The sequence below is a fragment of the Spinacia oleracea genome, chromosome 2 (assembly GCF_020520425.1).
Source record: "Spinacia oleracea cultivar Varoflay chromosome 2, BTI_SOV_V1, whole genome shotgun sequence".
In the NCBI taxonomy this organism is placed as follows: domain Eukaryota; kingdom Viridiplantae; phylum Streptophyta; class Magnoliopsida; order Caryophyllales; family Amaranthaceae; genus Spinacia; species Spinacia oleracea.
Genome location: NC_079488.1, coordinates 90,439,130 through 90,464,184, shown reverse-complemented (window position 1 = coordinate 90,464,184; position 25,055 = coordinate 90,439,130). Strand labels below are relative to the sequence as shown.

At 34.2% G+C, this 25,055-nt stretch overlaps 2 protein-coding genes and 1 long non-coding RNA gene across 5 annotated transcripts; 1 reads left to right on the top strand and 2 right to left on the bottom strand.

Annotated features, from left to right (window-relative positions):
• Window positions 1-7,185: 7,185 nt before the first annotated feature.
• LOC110797912 (CASP-like protein 5A2) lies at window positions 7,186-11,506 on the bottom strand. Its single transcript, XM_022003047.2, has 3 exons — window positions 11,065-11,506; window positions 9,905-10,037; window positions 7,186-7,688 (listed from the first exon to the last, which is right to left on the bottom strand). The coding sequence occupies exons 1-3, from the start codon at window positions 11,280-11,282 to the stop codon at window positions 7,497-7,499; spliced, it is 543 nt and encodes a 180-aa protein (XP_021858739.1). The 5' UTR covers window positions 11,283-11,506; the 3' UTR covers window positions 7,186-7,496.
• Window positions 11,507-14,636: 3,130 nt separating this feature from the next.
• Window positions 14,637-17,509, bottom strand: LOC110780813 (uncharacterized). The gene has a single exon (XM_056835538.1). The coding sequence runs from the start codon at window positions 17,283-17,285 to the stop codon at window positions 14,676-14,678; it is 2,610 nt and encodes an 869-aa protein (XP_056691516.1). The 5' UTR covers window positions 17,286-17,509; the 3' UTR covers window positions 14,637-14,675.
• Window positions 17,510-19,852: 2,343 nt separating this feature from the next.
• Window positions 19,853-23,434, top strand: LOC110797914 (uncharacterized). 3 transcript variants are annotated; one of them, XR_002535963.2, is made up of 4 exons: window positions 19,853-20,107; window positions 20,213-20,396; window positions 20,715-20,895; window positions 22,597-23,434. It is a non-coding gene; the product is annotated as an uncharacterized lncRNA (long non-coding RNA). The 3 variants fall into 3 exon arrangements; XR_002535962.2 differs by having other exon boundaries at window positions 19,854-20,107; window positions 20,213-20,392; XR_002535961.2 differs by having other exon boundaries at window positions 19,856-20,107; window positions 20,213-20,392; window positions 20,808-20,895.
• The last annotated feature ends 1,621 nt before the right edge of the window (window positions 23,435-25,055 follow it).

Genomic DNA, 25,055 nt, shown 5'->3' with positions numbered 1-25,055 from the left:
GGACGAATTGACGAGGTCAATTGAAGGTGGTATACCCTGGTGCATGATGTCTGCAGATGATATTGTGTTGATTGATGAAACAAAAGAAGGAGTGGAAAGTAAGTTGGAGTTATGGAGGCAAACTTTGGAATCTCGGGGTTTTAGGCTGAGTAGAAACAAGACGGAATATATGGAGTGTAAGTTTAGTTGAGTCCAAGATAGAGAGACATGAGCGATTACCTTAGATGGGAAAATTGTCCAAGGCTCTGAAATGTTCCGTTATTTAGGATCTATTATCCAAAAGGATGGAGAATTGGATGGCGATGTGGCCCATAGAATCAAAGCAGGTTGGTTAAAGTGGAAAGGTGTCACGGGGTTTCTATGTGATTCAGGCATGCCCCAAAGATTGAAAGGGATTACCGCACGGAAATTCGACCTGCTCTGTTATACGACACGGAATGCTGGGCAGTGAAACATTGTCACGTGCATAAGATGAATGTGGCGGAGATGCGCATGTTACGTTGGATGTGTGGGCATACAAGAAAGGATCGTTTGAGAAATGAGATTATTAGGAAGAAAGTATGGGTTGCACCGATTGAGTTTAAGATGATGTAAAATCGTTTAAGATGGTTTGGACATGTAAGCAGAAGATCAAGTGATGCCCCGATTAGGAGGATAGAAGGGTGGCTAAGTGATAGGATTGCAAGGGGTAGGGGAATACCTAAGAAAACTTGTAGGAAGGTGATTGAGCACGATATGAGCTTTCTTGGGATTGAGGAAAATATGGCGTTGGAAAGGACAGAGTGGAGGGAGAGAATATACATTGATGACTTCATTTGACTTATACAGCTTCCATTTTTCTGTTTCTATTTTTTTTTTTTTATATTTATTTTCTTATTTAATTTTTATAAAAAAATTCTTTTAAATTTTTTTAATTTTACATGCTATTTTGAAATGTACTTATTTACTTATTCATTTATTTTAAACTTTACTTATTTTTTATTATCTCTTATATATATATATATATATATATATATATATATATATATATATATATATATATATATATATATATATATATATATATATATATATATATATATATATATATATATATATTTTCCTCTTATCTTACTTTCGTTAATTCCACTTTTTTTTTTTAACTTCCTGCTCCGTTCTGGTTTGATTGGTAACAATGACGATCTCTTATGACGATTCATGTTCGCCGACCCCAAAACATTTTGGGACTAAGTCTTTATTGTTGTTGTTGGTTTACACAGGCGTACAGCCACGTCGGTTATACCCCTATAAAATAACGTCATTTTGTGTTATTCAACATGAACATTTATATAAAAAAAAAATTAGAAATGAACATTTACTGATTTGAAAGTGAAAATTAATTATTGATTTAGAAATAAATATGTATTTACTCATTTAGAAATGGAAAATTTAGTAATATTAATATATCCAACCTTTGGTCGATTTTCTTTTATTAAGTCATACGACACATATTTTAATAAGCAACATTTACTACCCTACGACTTTTATTGGGCCCAACAGGTCATAAATTTTTGTAAGCGGTAATATGTCCCTAAATGTCAGTACTCTATCTCTTCTCCCTCGATATATTCAGTCATCATCATCAACTGATATCTCGTTTACTTTTCACCGGTAACATGTCCCTTAAGCCCAATAAAATTCGTTGGGTATAAGTGTGAGATTATTAAAAAATATGTCGTAGATGAGATTAATAAAAGAAAATCAACCAAATGTTGGATTAATATTACCAAATTTCCTTTTAAAATTGCGGATTATTCATGAAATACCCCCGAGTTTTGGCATAATTCACCAAACGCCCATCAAGTTTCGATCCAGTGCAATATCATTAAACTAGGTTAGATCCAGTGCAACGCACGGATAAGACATTTTTATTATGTTCTAAGTTTTTAATAAAATAAAATCAATTTTTATCAACGATTGTTGGAAAAATTTCAGAAAATTATTATTATTTATTTGGATTGTAAAGTGATTAATGCGATTTTAGGAGTTTAGGGTTTCGACAAAAATAATTAAGTTGAGAAAATATAAGAAAAAAAACTTATCAGACAATTATTCGATGTCATTTTCTTTTGGAATTGAATAATATCTGCAACCGTAACCATACCCGTACCCTCGATCTATCCAAAATTTTGGATATGATATTGATTTGATAACCATACCAGTTATAATCATATTTTCTAGATTGTGTATATAACAGGCTTTCAGGTTTATAAGTAATTTTGTTGGACCCACATTTTACCCCTTGTTTTACGTAAAATAAAAAATAAATAATTGTTTTTTGTTTGGGTATGGTCGTATAATAACACATTTCAGTGTAATTTGTTTATTTATTTATTAACTATTGTAGGTTAAGAGTATAATGCAATTTTTTGAAAATTTTATATGAAAATCAAAAAATATTTTGCTATTTTTCTTTTACTGAGTTTTTGTAATAGCTTACTACGTATATTATAGAAACAAAAATGTCAGAAAAAAACTGTGGTTTTTTTCATTCCTAACATATATGTTCTTCAAATCAGTAATAATGTATATTTTTTTTTATCTTTGTCGTTATACATGAAATCATAATTTATTTTTTCATATATACTTCTATTATATGAAAAAGAAGGAAAGAATAAGAAAAAGAATTAGGAAATCAGATATTTTAAAAGATTCTTAAATTAATTTTTAAAAAAAAATAAAAAAATATATTAAGGACTCAACAGGATGTGACACGTGTCATTTCTGGTGTATCTTTTAATATATATTAATAGATAGATAGATAGAGATATTTAGGGTTTATAAGTAATTTTGTTGGACCCACTTTTTTAGCACTTTTTTTACATAAAATAAAAAATAATTTTTTTTGCTTTTTGTTTGGGTATGGTCGTATAAAACACATTTCAGTGTAATTTATTTATTTATTTATTAACTATTGTAGGTTAAGAGTGTAATGCATTTTTTTTAAAAAATTATATGAAAATCAAAAAAATATCATAAACTGCCCTCAAAGTTAACGGGCGTTAACCTGCCGTTAGCGTAAGATTATGAGTCTGGCAAGTGATAACTAAACCTATGCAACAAGTGAGAAGCAACACTCACATTGTGGCACTGGAAGTCAAACATAGTTTTGAATTCCATTAGTTGTTTTAAAGATGGGTTAGAGGCTCATGATTGTAAAACATTGGGGTTGAACACTTATCATATATGAAAAATATATTTTCATGTTCTATTTAATCTTGGTTTAGTATTAAATGATGAGTCCTTTCAATTTGACAATATATTCAGGACCAGTCTTGTGACTAAGAAATGTCTATCAAGTGAAGTTGAATGTCAAAAGTTGAAAATGGTCCCTGGTCGGAAGTTTTCTATAAAGGTGGACGCATAGAAAATGCTAGACGACTAGAATGCAAGATGACTAGTAGTTCTGTTTCTTGAACTATGTGAATATGGCAATGTCGCAATCATTTGCATAGATACTTACTTGATAAGATTAGTATCGGACAGACCTATGAAACTTTACTGTAAGAGATGAAAATATGTCATAAGTATATTTCATTACATTATTAGACACTAATCCTCAATACCTGAGTGATTTGAGATTACTTGTTTGAGAACTGGTTACTTTGACGTTGTCAAGCGTCACACCGTAAAAGGAGACTATAACGGCAACGCTCAGGTAATCACCTATCAAACGAAGTCTAGCCTCAAGATCACAAGATTGGGATTGTCCTCCCATAAATCGGGATGAGGTGCCGAAAGTTGTACAAGGCCACTCGGAGAGCTAGAAACTGAAAAATGCATGGCCGTGCTCAGAAGAATCATATGCTATGATTATCTGTTTATTTGATCAGTTGAACTCTGAAACCAAGAAATACCTCTGGACATAATGAGGATGACTACTCTTACCTTATGTTCATGAGCAGGCATCAAGCGACAAATGAATTAGGAAATGCACACTTGTCCCTAAGGACAAGTGGGAGACTGAAGGAAATAATGCCCTTGGTCCAATTTTGCATTTAATGATAAGTCTAATAAATGAGGTTCAGTATTAATTAACAAGTTAATAATTCAATGAGATCAAGTGAACTGAATGCCTAGCTAGAGGCCGCTTCAGTTCAAGTGGAGTTAATAACATTAATGCACAACTTACTCTTGACTGAACCCGTAGGGTCACACAAATAGCACGTGAACGGATCAAGTATTTAAGTGAATATATTATTCATTAAGTACTCTATTTATGATCAATCGGAAATGACGTATCTCGTTTCCAGTGGGAGCTTGAAATCGTCAAAAGGCAAAGTAAAGAATATTCCGGAAATGAAGATATTGCCGGAAACGGAAATATGGTTCATAACGGAAATATAAATATTATCCAAGTCGTAGATGTTGCCGGAAACGGAAACATGGTTCGTATCGGAAAATATTATCGGAAATAGAAGTATTGTCGGAATCGGAAATATTGCCGGAAACTGAAATATTTACGGAATCGGAAATATTGTCGGAATAGGAAATTATTTCCGGAATCGGAAATATTAACGGAAACGTAAATATTTGTTCGAAACGAAACTAGATTCCGGAATCGAAAAACGAATCGGAAGCTCGACGAGCGACAAGCCGGCAAGCGAGCCGGCCCATCGCTCGACAAGCAAAAGGCCGAGCGCACATCACTGGGTGCGAAGCCCAGCACCAGCTCCTAGCCGTGTGCGATGGGCCAGGCAGTGCAGTGGGGCCGCGGCAGGACCGTGGGCGAGCAGCAACCAAGCCGCACCAAGAAAACGGGCCAAAGGCCGAATGCAAGGCACTCTTGGGCCTGGTCAGGCGCGCGCCAATCGTGGGCCTCGTGGCTGCGTATAAGCGTGCGTCTTAGCCTTGTCCGATTACTTAGTCGCCAAGTAACTTGGGTGTTAAGTTTAGTTTTCCTAGTCCTACTAGAATTGGATTAATTAGGTATAATTCTAATTGGTTAAGAAGGATTGGTAATTGTTTTCCTAGTGGGACTCAAATTCCTTATTTCCTACTCTATAAATATGAGGCTAGCCCTCACATAGTTTATAGCCTAACCCGAGTGCATAAACCTTAGTAATATCCTAGATGGTTGAACTTAAGGCGGATCCGAACGTGTCGTGGACTTTATACAGAGGGGCGACACTTGGAGCTCTAAAGACTTGTTCTTATTCGGTTCGGGAGCAGCTAGGGAAGGCACGCATCACATAGTATATAACCTAAATTATGCTAATTGACTATGTGGCATTTTATTTGGATTCCTGGCTTTATGGTTTTTCCGCGTGAATTATATTGTTTGTATTATTCATAACCCTACACTTGATCCCCGAGAGTTCGACCCCTTACTTACCCTATACATGGTGTAGTACCATAGGATTGAGTCAAGTGGAGAAAAATATTATCACTTGTGTGTGCCCCCGTGATTAACAACTAGTGGGGGTGCATCAACAAGACCCACCCGCCTTTGTCAACAAACACTATATATGTCGATATGTGGTATTTTCCAACGTATATCCATTTATTGCCTTCACACACACCTAAACATAGTAAGATCTTTATTACGTGAAACCATCAACTGACTTAGGCGTCGAAGGGGATATCCTCAGATCAACCAAAGCTTGTCAACGTGTCTTGTGTGTAGGTATAGTCAAATTCAACACAATTCAAGCAAGGTCTTCCTCATCCACCAATTAAGCCTCGTTGAGACTACTTGTTTCATTCCCGAAACAGTTCATATTTCATTTCCTTCTTCCAAACCCAAGTGACGGTGTATTGTTGTGCACAAATCTTGCCTCATCGTAACCCTAGGCTTATTATTTTATACCCCGTATATGTGGATAAGGGATATTGTAGATTGGTAGTTATAGCTTGTGAAGAAACATTTACAAATATGAAGGATATACCTCAATGGGAATTAGCTGCTGAGGTATGCCATGCATGAAAACAAATTCAATGATGGGTTTACACTTTACACCTGCTAGTTCTCAGGGTAAGATAAATGGGATCAAAGCTTTTACTGATTCCAAATAGAGTTGGAACATATACTCGTATATGTTTTTAAGGTAAGGAAAAGGACCTTATTAGAGCGAAACTTCTCGGGGCAACCAATCTCAACTGTACATGCCACGTCTTTAAGAGAAGGAAATCCTCGCCCTCAAAGATCCTAGTGGTGCACCAAAATTAGTTAAGAATAAGCTTAAGAGGGTTGTGGTTAAAAGTTAGAAAAATGACATTATTATTTATAAAACATAGAAAAGTCTTCTAGATATTCTCATAGTCATAGCGGGGCGCTTCGAGTTAGCGAAGCCTCTCAATCCAAAAGCATAGCTTTAGCTCTTTTGTCAAGTGCAACAGGAAACGGATTTCGCTTGGCCGCGGCTACTATAATTTGCAATTTGACAGCTCGCCGCCTAGCAGTAGCGGTAGCAGGTTCAGCTGAAACATGTTCCATGCTCCACCTGACAGTCAATTTTTGTGCAGCAGATACACAAAAAGAGCATGCGTCATGCCCGCAATGATACAGGTATCGGTGTTAACCTTAAAGCAGCCTCTATGACGCAGAATCCACCCTGCAATCGCGGGAATTGCAGCACCACCAGAGGTTGGTTGTTTTTGTTGTCTTATACAAAGTGGTTGCTAATACCACTGAGTTTCTAGCATTCATCGCCAATACTAATAAACAAGAAATACAACTACAAAGTAACTTAAGAAATTACTTTGATACTTTGCATAACCTAAAGTTAAAGAATAAAATTTGATATCAAACAAATTAAAGAAAACGTTGATTTCCCAAATTTGAACAGATGGAGATCATCTATTCAAACTTTGCACCTGAATTTTGGATGATTTATTGATATAGTAATCCTTACATAGTTACAGATGTCCGCTACTCCGCTACTGCTTTTGGCATTGGATAAGTTGAAACAAAAACAATACACAGAAACTAAAAGGACACGAGAGAGTCGAGAGTTTCTAGCATTCACCACCAATCTCGACCCGGTATGTCCCTTGAAGTTTCGTTAATGCTAATACATGTGATAGGAGGACAAATGTAACATTTGCACTTCTAGTGGATACCTGTTTTACTGCCTCTCATTATCCCAAGAGAACTATTAAATAATAAGAAACTGGGGGAAAAAATCAATCTGGATCATGACCAAGTTCAACAAAATCAATATTTGTTTGTATAACACTGATCTAGTTCGTGATTGAAAGCCTTCTTGCACACAAGTAACTTTCAGAATCTCATTTCACAGAGAATGGACATATCTTCCATTAGTTCCATAGCATCTATACTAAAGCACTAAAGGGCACTACAAGTCCAAGACAAGTGATTACCTTCAACTTGCATGAAAACTAAACAAAACACCCTCACAACTGTATCCTTTTTAAAATAACATATTCAACACAATATACATAAGAGCTATACACCTATGACCCGGGCATGAATGGACGGACTACCCATGTATTTGTCATTGAGAATTCAATGACAAGAAATTCAGTAGAAAAGAAGGTAAACAAAAAAACCAAGTCATAAAAGCCATGCCTGTCGAGGTTTCAAACTGAACACAGTGGTTCTTGGAACAGCTCTGCAGATCGTTGTCAATGAGGACAGTGATACCGGCGGACGCACAGGCGGCAGAAAATATGAGCGTAGAAGTGATCTGTAACACGAACAAAATAAAAGTTGAATTATGATTTATGAGCAACCTTGAAATCTGCATAGAAAGAATTGGGGGGGGGGGGGGGGGGGGGGGGAAGGAAAGACAAGGCAATAAACTTTCTGCATAAAACAGATGTTTCACAATTTTGAACAATGGTTAGTTGGAATATAGTAAACTGTAGACCAATCAACGGTTTTCAAGCAAGAGTCTTTGAATGAGAAAACTGACCACGTCATCATCACCAATCAACCCAAAATATGAGGCAAAAAACATTTAAGGCAGGACGCCAGAACCTCAAGAGAGGTACACTGGGATAGGGGTATGTCAGGTATGACCACATACAATACAACGTTGCTTCACATAACCGCAAAACATGAGGCAAAAAAAAACTTAGACAGGACTCAGAACCTTTCTTTGATAGTTGTATACTCGTAGTACAATATAATATAATAGGCCAAGCAGCCAAAACCAAAAAAAATTGAAGAAATCATACTTCAATGGCAAGGAAATTTGCACACCAATAATCTGACCAATTTTCCAACCCATATTAATCAGATTCCACCTTTAAAGATGTATACAAGTAGTTCAACAGACTGTAATTCCTCATGACAATTCCACCAAACTTGCTTGATTGTAAGATAATTGCGTGATTTTGTATCATAGAATCAAGCAATACTGTTACAGAATAAAAGTAACTTGCTTGATTAAGTGATACTTGAATAGTTTTGTTAAAGCAAATAAAAAAAATAAGGTAGAAAGATCTATTATAACCAACTATTAGGGAAGAGAACGTTGGATTATTTCATACATTCTGAACGATGGGAATCTTATTGTAAAAGGCGAGGCTTACCAAGGTGCGAAAGCCAAGGCGAAGGTGCACATCCTTTCTTAGGCAAGGCACACAATTTTTTATTTTTTTTTGTGGTACTTATTTTCTGTATGAAAATATATCAAAATAGTATTACTTGTTGTCACAAAGGGATAAAATAGTAATCATACTGAAATTAAAAGCCTTTTTGAGAAGAAAAAAAAGAAGAAAGGGGACTATGGAAGGCTCACGTAACTTTTTAGTCTTCGATTTTTTAAGAGTCTCTAGAAAACTGTGCCACACAATACATAAAACAATTACTTTAAAATAAAAAATAACCTTTCGCGGTCTGAAAGAGAGAAGAAAATTAAGGAGAAAATTTGGGGTTTCTCTCTCCTCTTTTAATTATAGTAAATTCTAATGTTGGGAAATGGGAAGCCATTAAAAAGGTGGGAATAATACTTCCTTCGTTCTTTTTTAGTTAACACACTTTACTTTTTGGAAAATTCTTTTTAATTGACACACTTCATATTTTGGTAAGTTATGTAATGTATATTTCTAATTCAACCCTTATATGGGTATGTGGGGTACATGGGTAGTGTGTTAGTGGGTTGGGGTATTATTGTCTAGTACCTTCCTTTGTCACCGTTTCTTAATATGCGTGGAAAAATAAAGTGCGTCAACTAGAAAAGAACAGAGTAAGTATATGTATGGTGAAAAAATCGGACTATTAATGGGCAATCATCTAAAAATATTGAAAAGTTAATACCCACAATAGAACTAAATAAAAGTTGATAGTGCATATAAGAACTTTTTAGTACTCATGCAAAAGCAACCACCGCATTTTGAGCTTCATCAAGACACCAAGATCCTAATTCGTCTTTTGAGTTAGAGATATGACCCATAAGCAATCCAATCTAGAATAAGCTTAGGAATACCAATATCTCTTGCAATGGAAAACCCAAACCTAGCGAACATCACTTCTATGACAACAAACCAAAATAACTTCTATAGGTTTTACTAGCCACCAAACCTTGGGAGTTGAAGATTAACTTTTGTTCGCATAAGAGATGAGAATATGATAAGAAGAATATTTGAGACTACTATTACATAATGCATGTTAGAAACATCTCTCTATACAATTTAGTAAACATAACTCCCTAGAAGATGAATATTCTAGTTCAGACACATAATCTCATAATTGTTATTCCACAAAAACATAGACCATTCCAAAAAGTGGTTATTGATGGTTCTATGGGTTATCACAAGGGGATAGCGAAATAAATTGTACATGCCTCTAGTAGAGTTTGGACATGAACTTCTATTAGAAATTTCTAACACTCATCAAGTAAACAAACGCAAGATGCCTTTGGAATCGTGACACTTAAACGTAGAAAATTCATCATACCATATCACCAGCAGTAAACAAAATGAGCGCTCCACGCTTGCAAAATTTACGCTTCACTGATATAGCATAAATGTCCAACACCACCAATGAAAGACTCCATAAGATTTGTAAGCCAGACGCTGCAACAAGGAAGCTGGGAGCACAAATAAACACTTGACATTAATACAAAAATGTAGAAGATGAGAACTCATGCATAAGTTACGCTATGAAGTCATGTAAATCAAGGTTCTGAAGTGTACTGAAAATTTACTGTAAAAGCAATACAATCTTTAATAGGTTATATGTAACGGCATTAGTTCTTTTTCCTTTCTAGAACCCCCCCACCCCCCATAACCTAGTCAGTACCCTCCTGAGCATATGCCTTCAAAGAAAACTACAAGCTTTCTTGGACTAATCTACCTTTTAAGACAACCTTGAAAGCTCAATTCATCACACCTCACCTTCCCAATTTTTAAAAAAGGTGCTGTAAATGTGCACCATTGGTAACTGTTCGTCGTCCATAATAAGCACAAAACTTCACCAGTTTGATTCACTACAATGACTACATTCATCCTTTTCCACACAAAGTGTAATAAAATAGTTTCACAATTTCTCTCAAGTTCCCAGCAGCAGCATTACATGATACTTTCCACTTAACTACAGGCGAAGCCGTAAGGTGTGAAGGGATGACACTATGACAGACAGTCATTTCTCAAATTATAACAAAACCACCGGTATAGATAATCACAGGATAAACCTCAACCCCAAATAGCAGAATTGCAAATAATAGAACGCATTTCCTTGAGAAAACACGAAATCAACTCACTTTAACCAAGAACCCATGGCCAATAAAACGCATTCATCAAGCAACATCAACAGTTGATAAGCTGATTTCTCACTCCCTTCTCCTCCCACCCCACAAGCTCCCTCCACAATACCAATTACATAAATGCAACATGCAAATCAGGTAAAATGCAACTACTAAACAATGGTAACTCACACAAAACCCAGAAACTTACAATTACAAACCTAAATCAAAACCCGACAACTTCAATTTTAACAAATACCCACAAAAAGTCAAATCTACCCCATTATTTAATCAACAAAAATAAATCCATTGTTGAGTAATTAACAGCAAATCAGCAATAATAATCAGAAGAACTAATGATTGAAAAAATCACCAGAAAGCTGAGACGGAGGGGAAATCACTGGTAGTTGCCATAACAAGACAAGCTCCAATGGCAAAGAAGGATTGCGCGAGACGCAAAAATAGCCCACATGGGGACCCCGCCACTCCCGGAAAATCCTTCATTCGAACTCTTGGCGCTGCAGCGGCGGCGGCGTTATCAGCTGGTGGCTCCGGTAGCACGTCCACCGGGTGAACCGCCGGGTGACTCATTTTAACGATAATGAATAAACGATGAAGATTAATTGATTGTTGATGAAATCTAATCAAAATTTCCGATCAAAATGGTGATTAATTCGAAAAAATTTGAAGAATATTGTTGGGTTTTTAAGAGAATTTAGGAATACGGGTACCTTTTTTCTCTTTTTTCTATAGTGGTCTGCAAGTATTTGGTAAAGTTTACTTGTAATCTTCAGTCTTCAATAATAATAAAGGAACAACTCGAACAAGACAGGGAAATTTGAGCACTCTATTCTGAAGTGATTTCCGGTAATAATATTGAAAGACGGTAAAATTTTAAAATTGTCACAATTTAGGTTAATACTCCACCGCCCACGTAAGCAAGATTAACAAAATAATTTTTTTTAGTTTTTCATAAAATACCCATGAAGTTTCACGAAACGTACCAAATACACATGTGCGTTTCAAATCACATAATATACCCCTACTTAAATTTATTTGCACCAAATGCCTCTAGACTTAACGGAAGTCTAACTCCGTTAACATTAACTCTTAATTAATCTAACTAATCTTAATTTAACCCTAATTAACTGTTGATGAGCCTAATTAATCCTAATTAACACCTAATGAACCCTAATTGACTCTAAATCCCCTCTCTCCTCTCACTCTCCTCTCTCCTCTCAATCTCACGTCAATTGCTAACCCAAACCCCCAAATATTCGAACCTAGATTTTCGAGTGAATTGAAATCGTGAATAGCACTGCAGAAAAATTGGAGAGTTTGATAATCTGAAAATGAAGAACAAAATAAACCTGGAAATGAAGAACAAAATAAACTAGAAAAATTGGAAAAGATAATCTGAAATTTGAGAGTTTGATTCCTAAATTCTCAACTACAAATTCGATTACAGTCCCTCTCTACTCTAATGCCAATCGTTGCTATTCTACTCGGCTATTTGCTGCTACTGCTGCTATCTCTTCCGGCAGAAGAACTCAGCCCCAAGAACGAAATTAAGAAAACAAAATCGGAAAAGAAATTAAAATCTAAAAACGAAATTCATTCTAATCTACGAATTGTTTCAGATTCTCTAATCTAATTCTAACTACTATGTGTTATTCTCTATCCTAATCGCAACTGCTGCTATTCTACCTCGCCCAATACAAATCAGAACTTCGTTCTCGAATTCGTTCTTCAGCATTTATGTTCTTCTTTTTGATTCGAGGGAGCAACTGCGATTAAAGGAGATAGAGAATATAGCGCAGCATGATTTGTTTTATGTTTTTCAGATTTTGATTTTCGTTGGTTTCCAAATTTTAGATTTTGGAGTTGGGTTCTTTGTGAGCTTAGCATAGTAGTAGTAGCAGCAAGGGGCGAAAAACAGCAGAATTTAGGTATATTAGAGAGAGAATAGAGCCACTCGAATTCGAATTTGTAGTTTAGATTTTTTTTATTTTAGGAATTAAACTCTCAAAAATTTCATATTATCTTCTTCAATTTTATGGGTTTTGTTCTTCAATTTTCAGATTTATTGTTCTTTAGTTTTGGGCTTCAAATTCAATTGTATTTGTTAGCTAGAGTTTATTAGAGGCAATTAGAGGTTAATACTAATGGAGTTAACGGTCGTTAGTCATTAAAGATATTTAAGGGCATTTGGTGCAATTGGTGCATTTTTTTAAAAAAAAAAATAGGGGTATATTATGTGATTTAAAACGCGCATGTGTATTTGGTGCGTTTGGAGAAATCTCATGGGCATTTCATGAAAAATCCTTTTTTCCGGTTTAAAAATAAACCGCCAATTTAAATGACGGTTTACAAAACCGCTATTGGAATTAGCGGTTATGTGTTAGGAGAGTAAAGGAAGTAATTAACTATGTAGAGTTTGAGTAAAGGAAGAAGACGAAGAAACATAAAGGAGGAGCTACGCGGCATACTATCAGAACAAGGGTTGTCCCACCATCTTTCTCCACTTCTGTTTTTTTCTTTAGTCTATGAAATAGGTGAAGCAAGGGATGCAGCTAAGGTGTTTGTGAAAATGACCCAACAAAACCAACACCACCACCATCGGGGCCGGCACCCACCCACACTTTCACCTTATGGTTTATATAACATGCTTAATAAAACTAACACTAATAAAACTATTGTTGACTCCCTAGCCCCATCTCAGGAGGCACTTATCATGAACAAATCTTTAGGAATGCTATAATCGGTAACTTACACACTAAAGCTTTGTATGTAAATGCTGAATTCGATAAAGTCAAGTTGTATAGAGTCCTAATAAATACTGGAGCCACAATCAATATAATGCCTTTAGCTGTCATTTTACGAATTGGTAAAACCGGAAAATAACTGAGACATGTAATGTTAACCATCACTGTATTTAAAGGTGAATGTACAAGATATATGAAAAAATGACAAACCAGGCTTTGATAGTTTTATAGCACGTAAGACATTTTGGTGTGTGGTAGCCTGGTAGGAGCCAAGAATTCAAATCCATTATCTTCTAGATGAGCACCGCTTATATAGAAGCCCACTAAGCCCATAGTTGATAAAGACGACTAACATGAAAAGATTATCTCGACTTAAACTTACATGCCAAATTAACCAATCCTATATTTCATATTTTCATTGCCATGCATATGGATTTCATAATGAAAATCTCAAATTTAGAACAAAAGAAAGAGCACTGCAAAATATCATGAACTATCTATAATAGAGATCATATCTTTTAAGAAATAAAGAGTTCAAGTATAAAAAAAATAGGTTTCAAAAACCAAAAAAAAAATCAAGGCATCCATGATCAAAATCAAAGTTGGTGTGATACCACCCTTACATCATTAAAAAAAAAGATACATATCAACTTTTCAAGGGAACATTCAAAATAACATCAAAGAATTGCAGGAGTCCATTTGTCATACGTGCCTCTAATTTGACTTGGATTAAAGCTCATTCTTGTCTCGAAGATGGAGCTTTAAATTTTGAAAATCCCATTAATAAGGAAATTTATGAAGCACTAGTAAGATATTCACACGAGACTCTTCTAAAAACATACATTTTTTAATTTAAACTGCCATGAATAAGTACCTCATAAAACTCGTTCCATTCTCAAATTGCAGATAGCAAAGGAGCTCAAGCTCAAAGAGATGAAATCGTTGCTAATGGTCGATATGATATCTTAGCAAGAGCATTAAATAAGCGCAAACCAGGGCCGTCTTGAACTTTTCGGAGGCCCTGTTCTAATCTTGTCCAAATCTAAAAAATGGGGCCCCTAATATTTAAATAAAATGTGCGATAATCAAAATATTACTTTACGAGCATAACAATTTTATTCCGAAAAATTTAAACAAAAAAACTTCATTTAAAATTTAAATAACATCTCAATACAAAAAACCTTTATTTAAAATTTAAATAACATCTCAATCATCTTTTCTACTTAAAAAGCATCATTCGTCTAACACTTTTAGAAGCAAACTCATCTACCAAGTCTTCATATTGGACGGTCTCCAAAAGGTCGTTCTCAATTGCTATCAATGCTAATCCACTAAGTCTCTCTTGTAGCATGGTAGACCGCAAGTAAGACTTCAACAACTTCAATTTTGAAAAACTTCTTTCTGCAGATGCAACTGTCACAGGAATAGTCAATAAAATTCTATAAGCAACAATTGTATTAGGAAAACAATTTAAGCCTTTTAAAAAGGTTAATATATCCATAGGTCCAATCTTTCCTCGAGGTAATAGTTCTCTCAGTAACTTTAGCTCCACATATAATTCATTCCCATCAATATCAGAATGCTCATTATGTTTCAATGCCTTTTCAAAATTACTACAACAAGACTTCAAACTTGCATCATCTAATGATTGTAATGAGTCAGAAGTAAACAAGAAACCAAAAATAGCATCATAATCTTTATATTGCTCCAATCTCTTATTAAGAGAAACAATGGCTTGATCAACTAGGCAAAGAAAATAATTAACTCTAAAAGACTCCTCTCCGGATAACTGAACTGATGGGGTACTTGAATTTTCATCAAACTGTCTTTTTCTACGAATTATACGCCTTTCAGGAAATACTGGATCAATGTTCAAATCTAGGGCAATTTCCTTAGCATTTTCCAAGGCATTATAAAAACCAGTTTCTCTATATCCTTCAAAAAACAATATTAACCCCTTTATTTTGTCCATAGCAACATCAATAAGCATATCTTTTGATTGTAAAAGTTTGCTAACAATATTAATTGCAGATAATATTTCAAACCAAACAACTATTGATATTAAAAACTCAAAATCACCAAGCTCATTTTCTGCTAAGGATTTAGCTTCACTTTGTATTTTGGAATCAATTTCAGTTAATTCCGATACCTCAAGTAAAGCTTCTCTAAAAGATGACATTTGAGATCTTATAGCTTTGACACTATCTACACGACTCTCCCAACGAGTGGCCGACAATGATTTTGGGGTCAATCCTTTTACATTATCTTTTAAAATTTGCCATCTCTTAGTAGAATTGGAAAAAATTGTATAAATGCGTTGAATAGTTCCAAAAAAAAATTTAGGTTTACCACAAGAGTTAGCCATATCACACAATGCCAAATTAAGACTATGACAACCAGAAGGAGTATAAAAGGCTCTCGGATTTATATCTAAAAATTTCTTTTGCACACCTTGATGTTTTCCTTTCATATTTGACCCATTATCATAACCTTGTCCTCGCACATCAAATATATCAAGATCAAGATTTTTCAACTCGTTTTGTATAACATCAAAAAGTCCTTGGCCAGTAGTAACATTAACATTTAAAAATCCTAAAAAAGATTCCTCAATGGTAACAGAATTCGAAGAAACATTCACATACCTTATTATCAAAGACATTTGTTCTTGGTGGCTAGCATCAGGGGTACAATCAAGTATCACTGAGAAATACTTTGCTTGTTTAATTTTTTTAATAATTTCAGTTTTAATTGCAGAAGCAAGCAAAAGTATTAACTCATTTTGGATGGTATGTCCAAGATAATGAACGTGAATATCATCATTTGTAATACGTCTTACATGCTCTTGGATAATTGGGTCAAACTCGGCTAACATTTCAATTAAGCCCAAAAAGTTTCCATTGCTATTTTGATACAATCTCTCATTAGAACCACGAAAGGCCAAATTATGTTTAGCAAGGAACTTTACTATTGAAATAATTCTTTTTAAAACATTGATCCAATGCTCCTTCTCTTTCTCAATTAGTCTTTGAGACGTTTTATCAATAGTTTTATTCTTATTGAGTCTTAGGCGTAACTCATACCAAGTGGCCATATTCTTAACATGTTCCATGCCTATCTCATGCTCTCTAAGTCTTTCACCTATGTGTGCCCAATCACTAAAACCTTCATTCGCTAATAACCCTCTACCGATCCCTTTTTTAAAAACTTTGCAACAAAAACAAAATACTCTATCAAGTTCTTTGGAATAAACAAGCCATTCTCTATCGCACTTTTCCCCATTTGATAAAACTCTAGTGAACAAATTAGCAGTAAATCGTCTAGAAAATTTATCTCTAGGACCCTTCACAATGGAAGAATCTCTTTTAGGACCTTTCATCACTACCAAATCAATCATTTTAGAATCAAGAGCATCCCAATTTCTTGGATCAAATATATCAAATGTATGTTCAAATGGGTTTGTGTGCTCTACATTATCATTACCATTATCCTCCCGATTATCATCTTCATTATGAATAGAATTATTCAAATTAGTATCAACGTTTTCAGGAGTAACATTTTGATTATCAACATTATCATCTTCAATGGGTACATCACCTACATTTTCATGATCAAAATTTTGATTTTCTATACCAACATTCTCATCAATAACCACATTTTCAGGAATTTCAACATTAACATTATCAATATTTTGATTTTCATCAATATGAACACGAGGCTCTTTTACGACAAACTTATCAAGAGCTCCTCTTTGAGAAATATTGAATTCCTCTTCTTTTCTCTTCTTTTCACGTTTCTCATATCCAGATTTATGCTTTCGTTTAGGAGGCATAATTAGAAACTAAATAATATTCCAAAAATTATTTAACAAAGAATAAAATACAAAAAATGCAATTAAAAGTAAAAGATGGACCGATGCAACCTGATATTATCGGCTTATCGGCTTCTCCTAATCTTTACTCTTTAGCTTCAAAACAAAAGAAGGAAAAAAGAAAAACTATAAGTCACTAATAACGAAATAACGAAATTTTGACAAAAATAAAACGAAAATAACGAATTAAGAAACGAAAATAACAAATTAAGAATCGAAAATAACGAATTAAGAACGAAAATACCGAAATTTTGATCGAAATTAACGAAATTAAGAACGAAATTCTGAACGAAAATAAATCAAAAATAACGAAATTTTGATAAATAACGAATTAAAATAAGGAACTGTAAAATTTTCGGAAATTCAATTGAAAAATAAAAAAATCGAAAAAATCAATTTTAAAATAAAAAAATCGGAAATTCCATTGTAAAATAACGAAATTAAGAAGAAAATACCTTTGGCTCTGTGAATCTTGTTCTTCATCTTCAACAAATCACTAAATCCCCAAATCTAAATCTGATAATTTTTTTCTTCGAATGAAAATATGAAATTGATGATTTGTTTGAAAAAAGTAGAAGAATTTAAAGGGGGAAAATATAGCCGTTTGTTGCGAAATTATCGGTTCCATTGATGGCAAAATATTTTTTTCGGTCAAATTGATAATCTGATGTGAAATTTCAGTTGAAAATTGAAAACAATATTTTTGGAATTGAGATTTTGGAATAGGAAAGAAAATTAAATTAGGGGAGATGAATCATGGTGATTGAATGGAGTTATGGAGATTGAATATTGAGGAAGGAAAGTAGGAAAATTAAATTTGGGAAGTTGGTGAGGTGATTGATTTTCATTTTTCAATGCCATGAAGCCCGTGATTTTCGATTTCCTAGAAGTTGAATTGAATGCCTGAAGTATATGAACGTCTGTTTCGCAATTCGCTGAGATTAAGAGCATTTTTTTTAATAGGTAGTTGGACTTTTCGATTGGGCCCTTTATTTTTGGGTGGCCCTGTGCTGTTGACCAGGTTGCACAGGGCCACCACCGGGCCTGGCGCGAACATGGTGGTTTAATGAGGGTCGTTGGATCAGACATCACAACCCAATTGAGTCACTATCACATAAGATATTTTGCCTCGTGCTCGCTTACCATGTCCAAATGATGAATTAGATATTTGTTTGTCAAGCTAATGGCAATTTTACTGGTAGGCCAATTCCCTTGATTCTTCCAAAAAATGTATTAACCTCACTTTTTGTGGAAATTTATATGAGTATATTTCTTTTATCATGTGATATATATTGTTCGTATGAAAAGGCCGATGCGCACCGAGAAAAAGAGATGACCACTCTATCCCCAAGATTGGCATCATCCCAATCATCAACTACTCATAAATATGTTATCACCGTCGAGGACCATAAAAAGGTGTCTACTAATTGGTTGCAAATTTTGAAAAATCAAGCTACGAGAATGAGAAAGAGGGATGAAACCATCTTATTCAGTATCCCAAAAAGGGTTTTTCTTAATGAACATGTGGTAGTGTTATGCTTGATTATGAGGACATCCTTGATTGGTGTTTCTAAGAAGAGATTGGAGCAACTCACTTGAATATTTGCATGAAGTAAGTACATTTCCGTTGTTATATCTCTAATTTGATTTAGAATTTCTTTGTTCATTAACTTATTTTATGTCCTACTTTTGATGGGAGAAGGCATTAGAAAGAAAGATGTTAAGACGAAGGAATTTTGAGTACGTATGGATTTTGCGATAGTAATGTTTTATCTGATCGATCTGAATGTTTAGCTCGTTTCTTTGGGTGTAGCGAGGGAAATAATCACATTGAACTATTCTTTGCACCTGGTAATGAGAAGTAGGTGCAATGTGAATTTTCTAACTTTATTTTCTTTTGATTCTGAAGATAGTTAAAGTGTTGAATTTTATTGATAGTTATTATTTCTCTTATAATTTGTGAACATTTGGAGCTGGATGTTAGCAACCATTAGCCCTTGGAATAGAGCAGTGCATGTATTAGTTGGATCCGACTGGTGCAAGAAAGGAGATCCTCGAGTTCACTAAAGCAGTTATCAATAAGTATGTATTATATCTTTCATTTTCCTTATCTTCTGATATCAACTTTTGCATTATTTGTTCATATTAAGATTTCCTAAAATGATACAAAGAGTATCCAAAGTAATGATTTGTGAACTTGTGAATTGCAAATTAATATGCCACAACTTTCTTACTAGTACTGCAGTATCTTTACATGTTCTAACACTACCAATCGCCATGCTTCGAATCCTTCCCGTCTTCCCGTTGACAGTCACTTTCAATATACCATTTTAAAACTGATTTGCTAATTTATGATGAAAACACATCTGTCTTGGTTTATACGTCATACACTACGCCATAAACGTCAATTAACAGCACCTAATTAATAGCGCTTTTTATAAAACACTATTATTTATATCAAATAACAGCGTTTTATTTTTTATTGCTGATAAAAAGCATCTTTCAATAAAACTGTAGCACTTTAATTTTATTTACGAATTGACATACACGACATTCCCAGTTCCAGACTTGCACTCCTTCCCACCCCTTTCTTCCTTCTATCTCCCACTACTTTCGGTTGGTTACACACTTACACCTTCCTTCTCATTCTCTCCACAATCTCAATTACTCAATCAAATTCATCAAACAAAAAAGAAAATGTCTCTCTCGAAAACTGCATCTGCATCTGATGCTTCCGTTCACTCCACTCTCTCTTCCAGATTTGTTCGGGCCTATCTACCCAGGTATTATTTTTTATCCATACAATCTGAAGATTATATCTCTATCGTTGATCATATTTGTGGTAAATTAATTTTGATTTTGATTTTGTAATTGGAAAATTGGTTAAGATTTCAGATAGATCGATACCGATGGAAGCAGCTTATCAAATCCAAGGTTGAATTTGGCTAAATTGAAGGATTTCCTTCAATCTAAAACTAGGGTTTCTTAATTGGGCTTCTTCTCTGTCGACTTCTACTTCTTATCTAGGGCACATAGTTCCCGACGGATGTGTGGTTGAATTATCAATTGTGAGTATGTATTTTAAATTAGCAATTTAATTTTTCTTTCCAGGTTTTTATCAATTGTAACTAATTTTTCTAGTTTCATATAACAATTTGATATCCTGGTTTACCATTCTTCACACTCGATGTTAGAGATTTGCTTGGTTTCTGATAATATGATTTCAGAAATATTCTTTTAGGAATTAGACCTTAACTATCAGTTGTTGTTGCAACTTTGTTGTTGTTGTAATTGTTGTGTTTGTTGTTAGTTGATGTTGTTGAAGGTGTCATTTTTCATATGTTTGTGTTATTGTGTAGTCACAACTCACAATTTCTTCTTGTTTCTCAGCTATCCAAGTGCTTAACGGTTGTGGATCAAAGGGAAATTAGCACTAACAATAAAATCTATGCTGACTAGTTTGGGGATTTCATATGATTGTAGGTGATAGATACACCAAGTAGCTTTTTGAGCAAAGAAGAATTCAAGAATACTATCTAATGTTTGACACTGAGTTTTTGTTCATGAGCTGGTGAGTGTTCTATCTTTGATTAGTGTTTATAATGTATTTGCCTCAAAACAAATAGCAGGTCCATGGTGGTTATTGCATATAGTTTTAACTTTTAAGATGGGTTTGAGGAACTCTAATGTATCCGGTTCCGAATATGATTGGGTTTGGATGAAGGATATTCTTTAATTTGTCTCATGTTAATACAAGATTGTCTGAATTGCATTTTTACATTTCAATCTGCCTAGTTTCTTCTCTAATTTTTTCTGCATTCCGTCTCTGTCTGACCCCTATTCTTCCAACCTTGAATTGAATGTTGCCTTTGTTACTTTTTGAGTTTTATATGAGTGGCAACTGGCAAGATGAACGTATAGTCGTTAGCGCTAGAATTTCCACTAACACAATACTGCAAACCTATATGTATGTGGTGGTGCAAGCTGTTTTAAGGAGCATATTTGAATTTTGCTATTTATGCTGAATTTGAGTCAAATTTTGAAATGTTGTATGTGGGTTAGATATTGAAACATTCACGATTCAGTAGTTCTGTATGTTATATAATGTGGGCAGCATGTCATTTTTTGCTGCTTCTTCCTCTGCAATGATTCTTTGGTTCTTCTAGGGTCCTACCTCAAAGGGAGAAATTTTACTAAGTAAATTTTTTTGTATAATACAATTATTGGTCTGTTTACTTTCATCTTAAGTGGTATACCTGTAGTGAGTCCATCTATAGTTCTGCATCACCTTCATGGGACGCTCTGATCCAAGTTCTTAAGAGATTCGTGTTTCTATTTTCTAGCCAAGAAAGGGTGCAACTTTAATTTGTTAACCATAGTCCATACAAGTTCCCTCCATAGATGTTGGTCTCTCGTACAATGAAAACATGGGTAAAAGGAGGGGATGTGGGTGTTGGGGCGGGGGGTGGTTAGCCACTTGCGGTGAGAGTCAATGCCAGAGATTTGAGGTCAACACTAGAAAACCGGAAAAATTTCCTTCCTTGCAACCAAAACCATTTATAAGGGCCTTAATTTGCCACCTTGTTTTTTACAGGGTCCTTTCTGACAAAAGTGTGTTTATAAAGGTCATATATGAGAAAGTTTCCTTAGAAAAAGATCTCTCATAGTTAACAAATTTAAAGGTAAACGATTTTCCCAACCCCTTCGGGATTCTCAAAAACTTAGATGTAATGATGAGGTGGAAAGCAGTAGTTTCGGAGTGATGGTAAATCATATCCAGAGTAACTGTTGTAGGTGTCAGAGGCTCAGAGCTGTGAGTTGTGTTTCCTTGCAAGTTTGGGGCACATGTATTAGTTTCGGGCACATGTATTAGTCATATTCAGTTTGAATAATTAAGTGGAGTTTCAGCCTCTCAGGTTCTCAGTATCATCTAAACCAGTTTAAATGAGGTCTTAATTCATTGCCTCCTAGATATTTTGTCCTTTGAATTTCCCAGGAAAATTCTTTTCTTCACACTTATTTTTTTTAAATGTCAAAGGTTGTTAGTCATACTTAGAAAACTTGAAGGGGTATGAATTTTAATTTGAAGGCATCAAGGGGTACCTGCAATTAAAACGATCTTAAGAACCAGTTTATTCAAAATAATTCAATAAGAAAGAAGCAAGACATTAGAGCATATACTGGAGAATCTTGGAATAGTTCGTTTCAGTTAGAAATGGATCTGAAAACAGTCTTCAGGCTATCTGACGTAAAACTTATTAAACTGTTTCAGGGTATAAGAACGGGGGAGTTAGATGCTGAAGGTCTTGAGCTGCTTCAGCAACGTCGTCGTTTCGAAGAGCCTTATGAGACGGTTGTGAGATTAATTCCAATAATATCAGATGTTTATCAAGTGATTATATGAGATTAAAAGGGTTGGGAGAAGAAACTATTGTTTATGAAGCCTTTGATAAAGGGAAGAAACCTTGGATTGATCAATTGAATCTTAGAATAGCACCCACTAAACTTCATTTGTAGCTAGGTACAAGGGTGATGCTACTAAAGAACTTAAGTCTGAAGGGCAGATTGGTGAATGGTACTACTGGTACAATTACAGGTTTTAAAAAGTCACGTAAGAGCGATGTTGCGAAGATATGTGAACATAAACTTTTGCCATTTTGTAATTTTAGTGTGTTAAATTTAAGTTAATAGAATTATACTTCCTCCGTCTTTTAATACTCGCAACGTTTGTTAGTTTCACGCATGCCAATGCACAACTTTGATCATTTATATCTTAAATTCTCTTTATGCAAAAATTATAAAAAGTTAATATTTTGAAAATACACGTTGAGACGAATCTAACAAGATCTCACATGACTATGTTTTATCTTATATAAAAAGCACTAAGAATAGTCAAAGTAGATTATATGAATAGTGGCAAAAGTCCAAACGTTGCGAGTATTAAAAGACGGAGGAAGTATAACATTTATAGTTCTTTGTTTTTTTCGAAGATAATAGATTGTTGTATATTATTTTTAAGTTATGAGACAGTGAGACGCACATTTGATATGATAGAAATGAAATTAGACCGTATATATCATTTCAATTGTTAAATTAGCATAAGCTTTAAATTGTTGCTTTTATTTTATATTACAGGTATTTTATTAAATAAAAAACCTTAAGAAAAAAAGCACGACGAAAAATACAGATTTCGTTCACAAATATCATCGTTTTTAGTTAAATTCTACTAATTTTATTCATACTAAATTGGTTGTTGAGTGCGTTAAAGTTTTCGTCATTAGAAGAGATTTGACAGCGCTTATATATTGAATGCTATTAAATGTGGCAACATCAACAACGCTTATTAAAAGCGCTATTATTTTTTTAACAGCGCTAGTAATTCACAGCGCTTATAAATGAAAAAAACGCTGTTAAAAGCTTATTTTGTTGTAGTGATATTATTTTTATACTATTGATTATGGATAATCAGTTTTTGCTCTACTACTCAGGGTGAGTTTATTCCCAGACTCACCTTCAATCTCCAGACTCTGCCACATCAGCTTTCCACTAACTTTTTCATTATCCAGACTCACACAAAATCCACCCTATTTTTACACATTATCTTCAGACTCACCTCAGACTCACCCAACTCTTAAAATAATATTTTATGTATATACTCCCTCCTTCCCAAAATAGTTGTTATACTCTCCTGTGCACACAGTTTAATGCGATAAGTAGTAGTGTGGTTATCAATTGTTATTTTATTGAAAAGTAGATGTAATAGGAGTTAGTGGGGTATTTTTTTAATTGAATGAGAGAGGGTGTGGGGACAAAAAAAAAATTAGTGGGAAGAGATAGACAATATGATAATTGTGGAGTCATTTCTAATTTAGAAGTGTAACAACTAATCTGGGACGGAGGGAGTAGTATCTAATTTTATGCAATCCACTTGCATGGACCTGGTCCACGCTATAATTAGCGTGGACCAGGGTGTTTTTGTAAATTAACGTGAACTGGGTAATCGGCGTCTTCTATTATAGAAACTATAGGTTCTGTAAAGTAACTATATCTTCAGAATAATAATTATGAAAAAATAATAATAATAATAATAATAATAATAATATAGTCATTTCGATAAGAATAATTATTCTATCCAAAGAGTAACTATATCATATAGGAATGTGATTTTAACTGTAAAACAATTACTATAAAAATAAGAATAATTATATATTCATTCTTGGAGACAAAAATAGAAAATTATAGAAACTATAGGTTCTGTAAAGAAACTATATCTTCAGAATAGTAACTATGAAAAAATAATAATAATATAGTCATTTCGATAGGAATCATTATTCTATCCAAAGAGTAACTATATCATATAGAAAAGTAATTTTAACTGTAAAAAAATTACTATAAAAATAAGAATAATTATATATTCATCTTGCAGACAAAAATAGTTGTAGACACCTACTCTTGTCCCCATTCCCGAAAGGGAAGGTTCGATGATGAGAACATAAAATCTCCACTTGGCAACGCATCTCCTATAAAATAACGAATCTCGACCACCCTTTTCATTTCACCCCGAACCTGCTATTTATATAAACCTTCTAAAAATAGTAACTGCCGTAACGGGTAGTTGCTAAAAGTGGCAAGTCATAAAAGATAGAAACCTGTCAGAATTAGGTGTTGCACTCCAACATAAATCCTAAAAGAGATATAATTTGCAAGAGGAATCCTGTTCCTAGTATAATT

Coding starts and splice junctions, on each gene's coding strand:
- LOC110797912 (XM_022003047.2), bottom strand. CDS start 11,282: ATGAGTCACCCGGCGGTTCACCCGGTGGACGTGCTACCGGAGCCACCA. Junction 10,038..11,064: donor CCCTCCGTCTCAGCTTTCTG/GTGATTTTTTCA, acceptor TTGTGCTCCCAG/CTTCCTTGTTGCAGCGTCTG. Junction 7,689..9,904: donor TGTTTACTGCTGGTGATATG/GTATGATGAATT, acceptor TTCGTGTTACAG/ATCACTTCTACGCTCATATT.
- LOC110780813 (XM_056835538.1), bottom strand. CDS start 17,285: ATGCCTCCTAAACGAAAGCATAAATCTGGATATGAGAAACGTGAAAAG.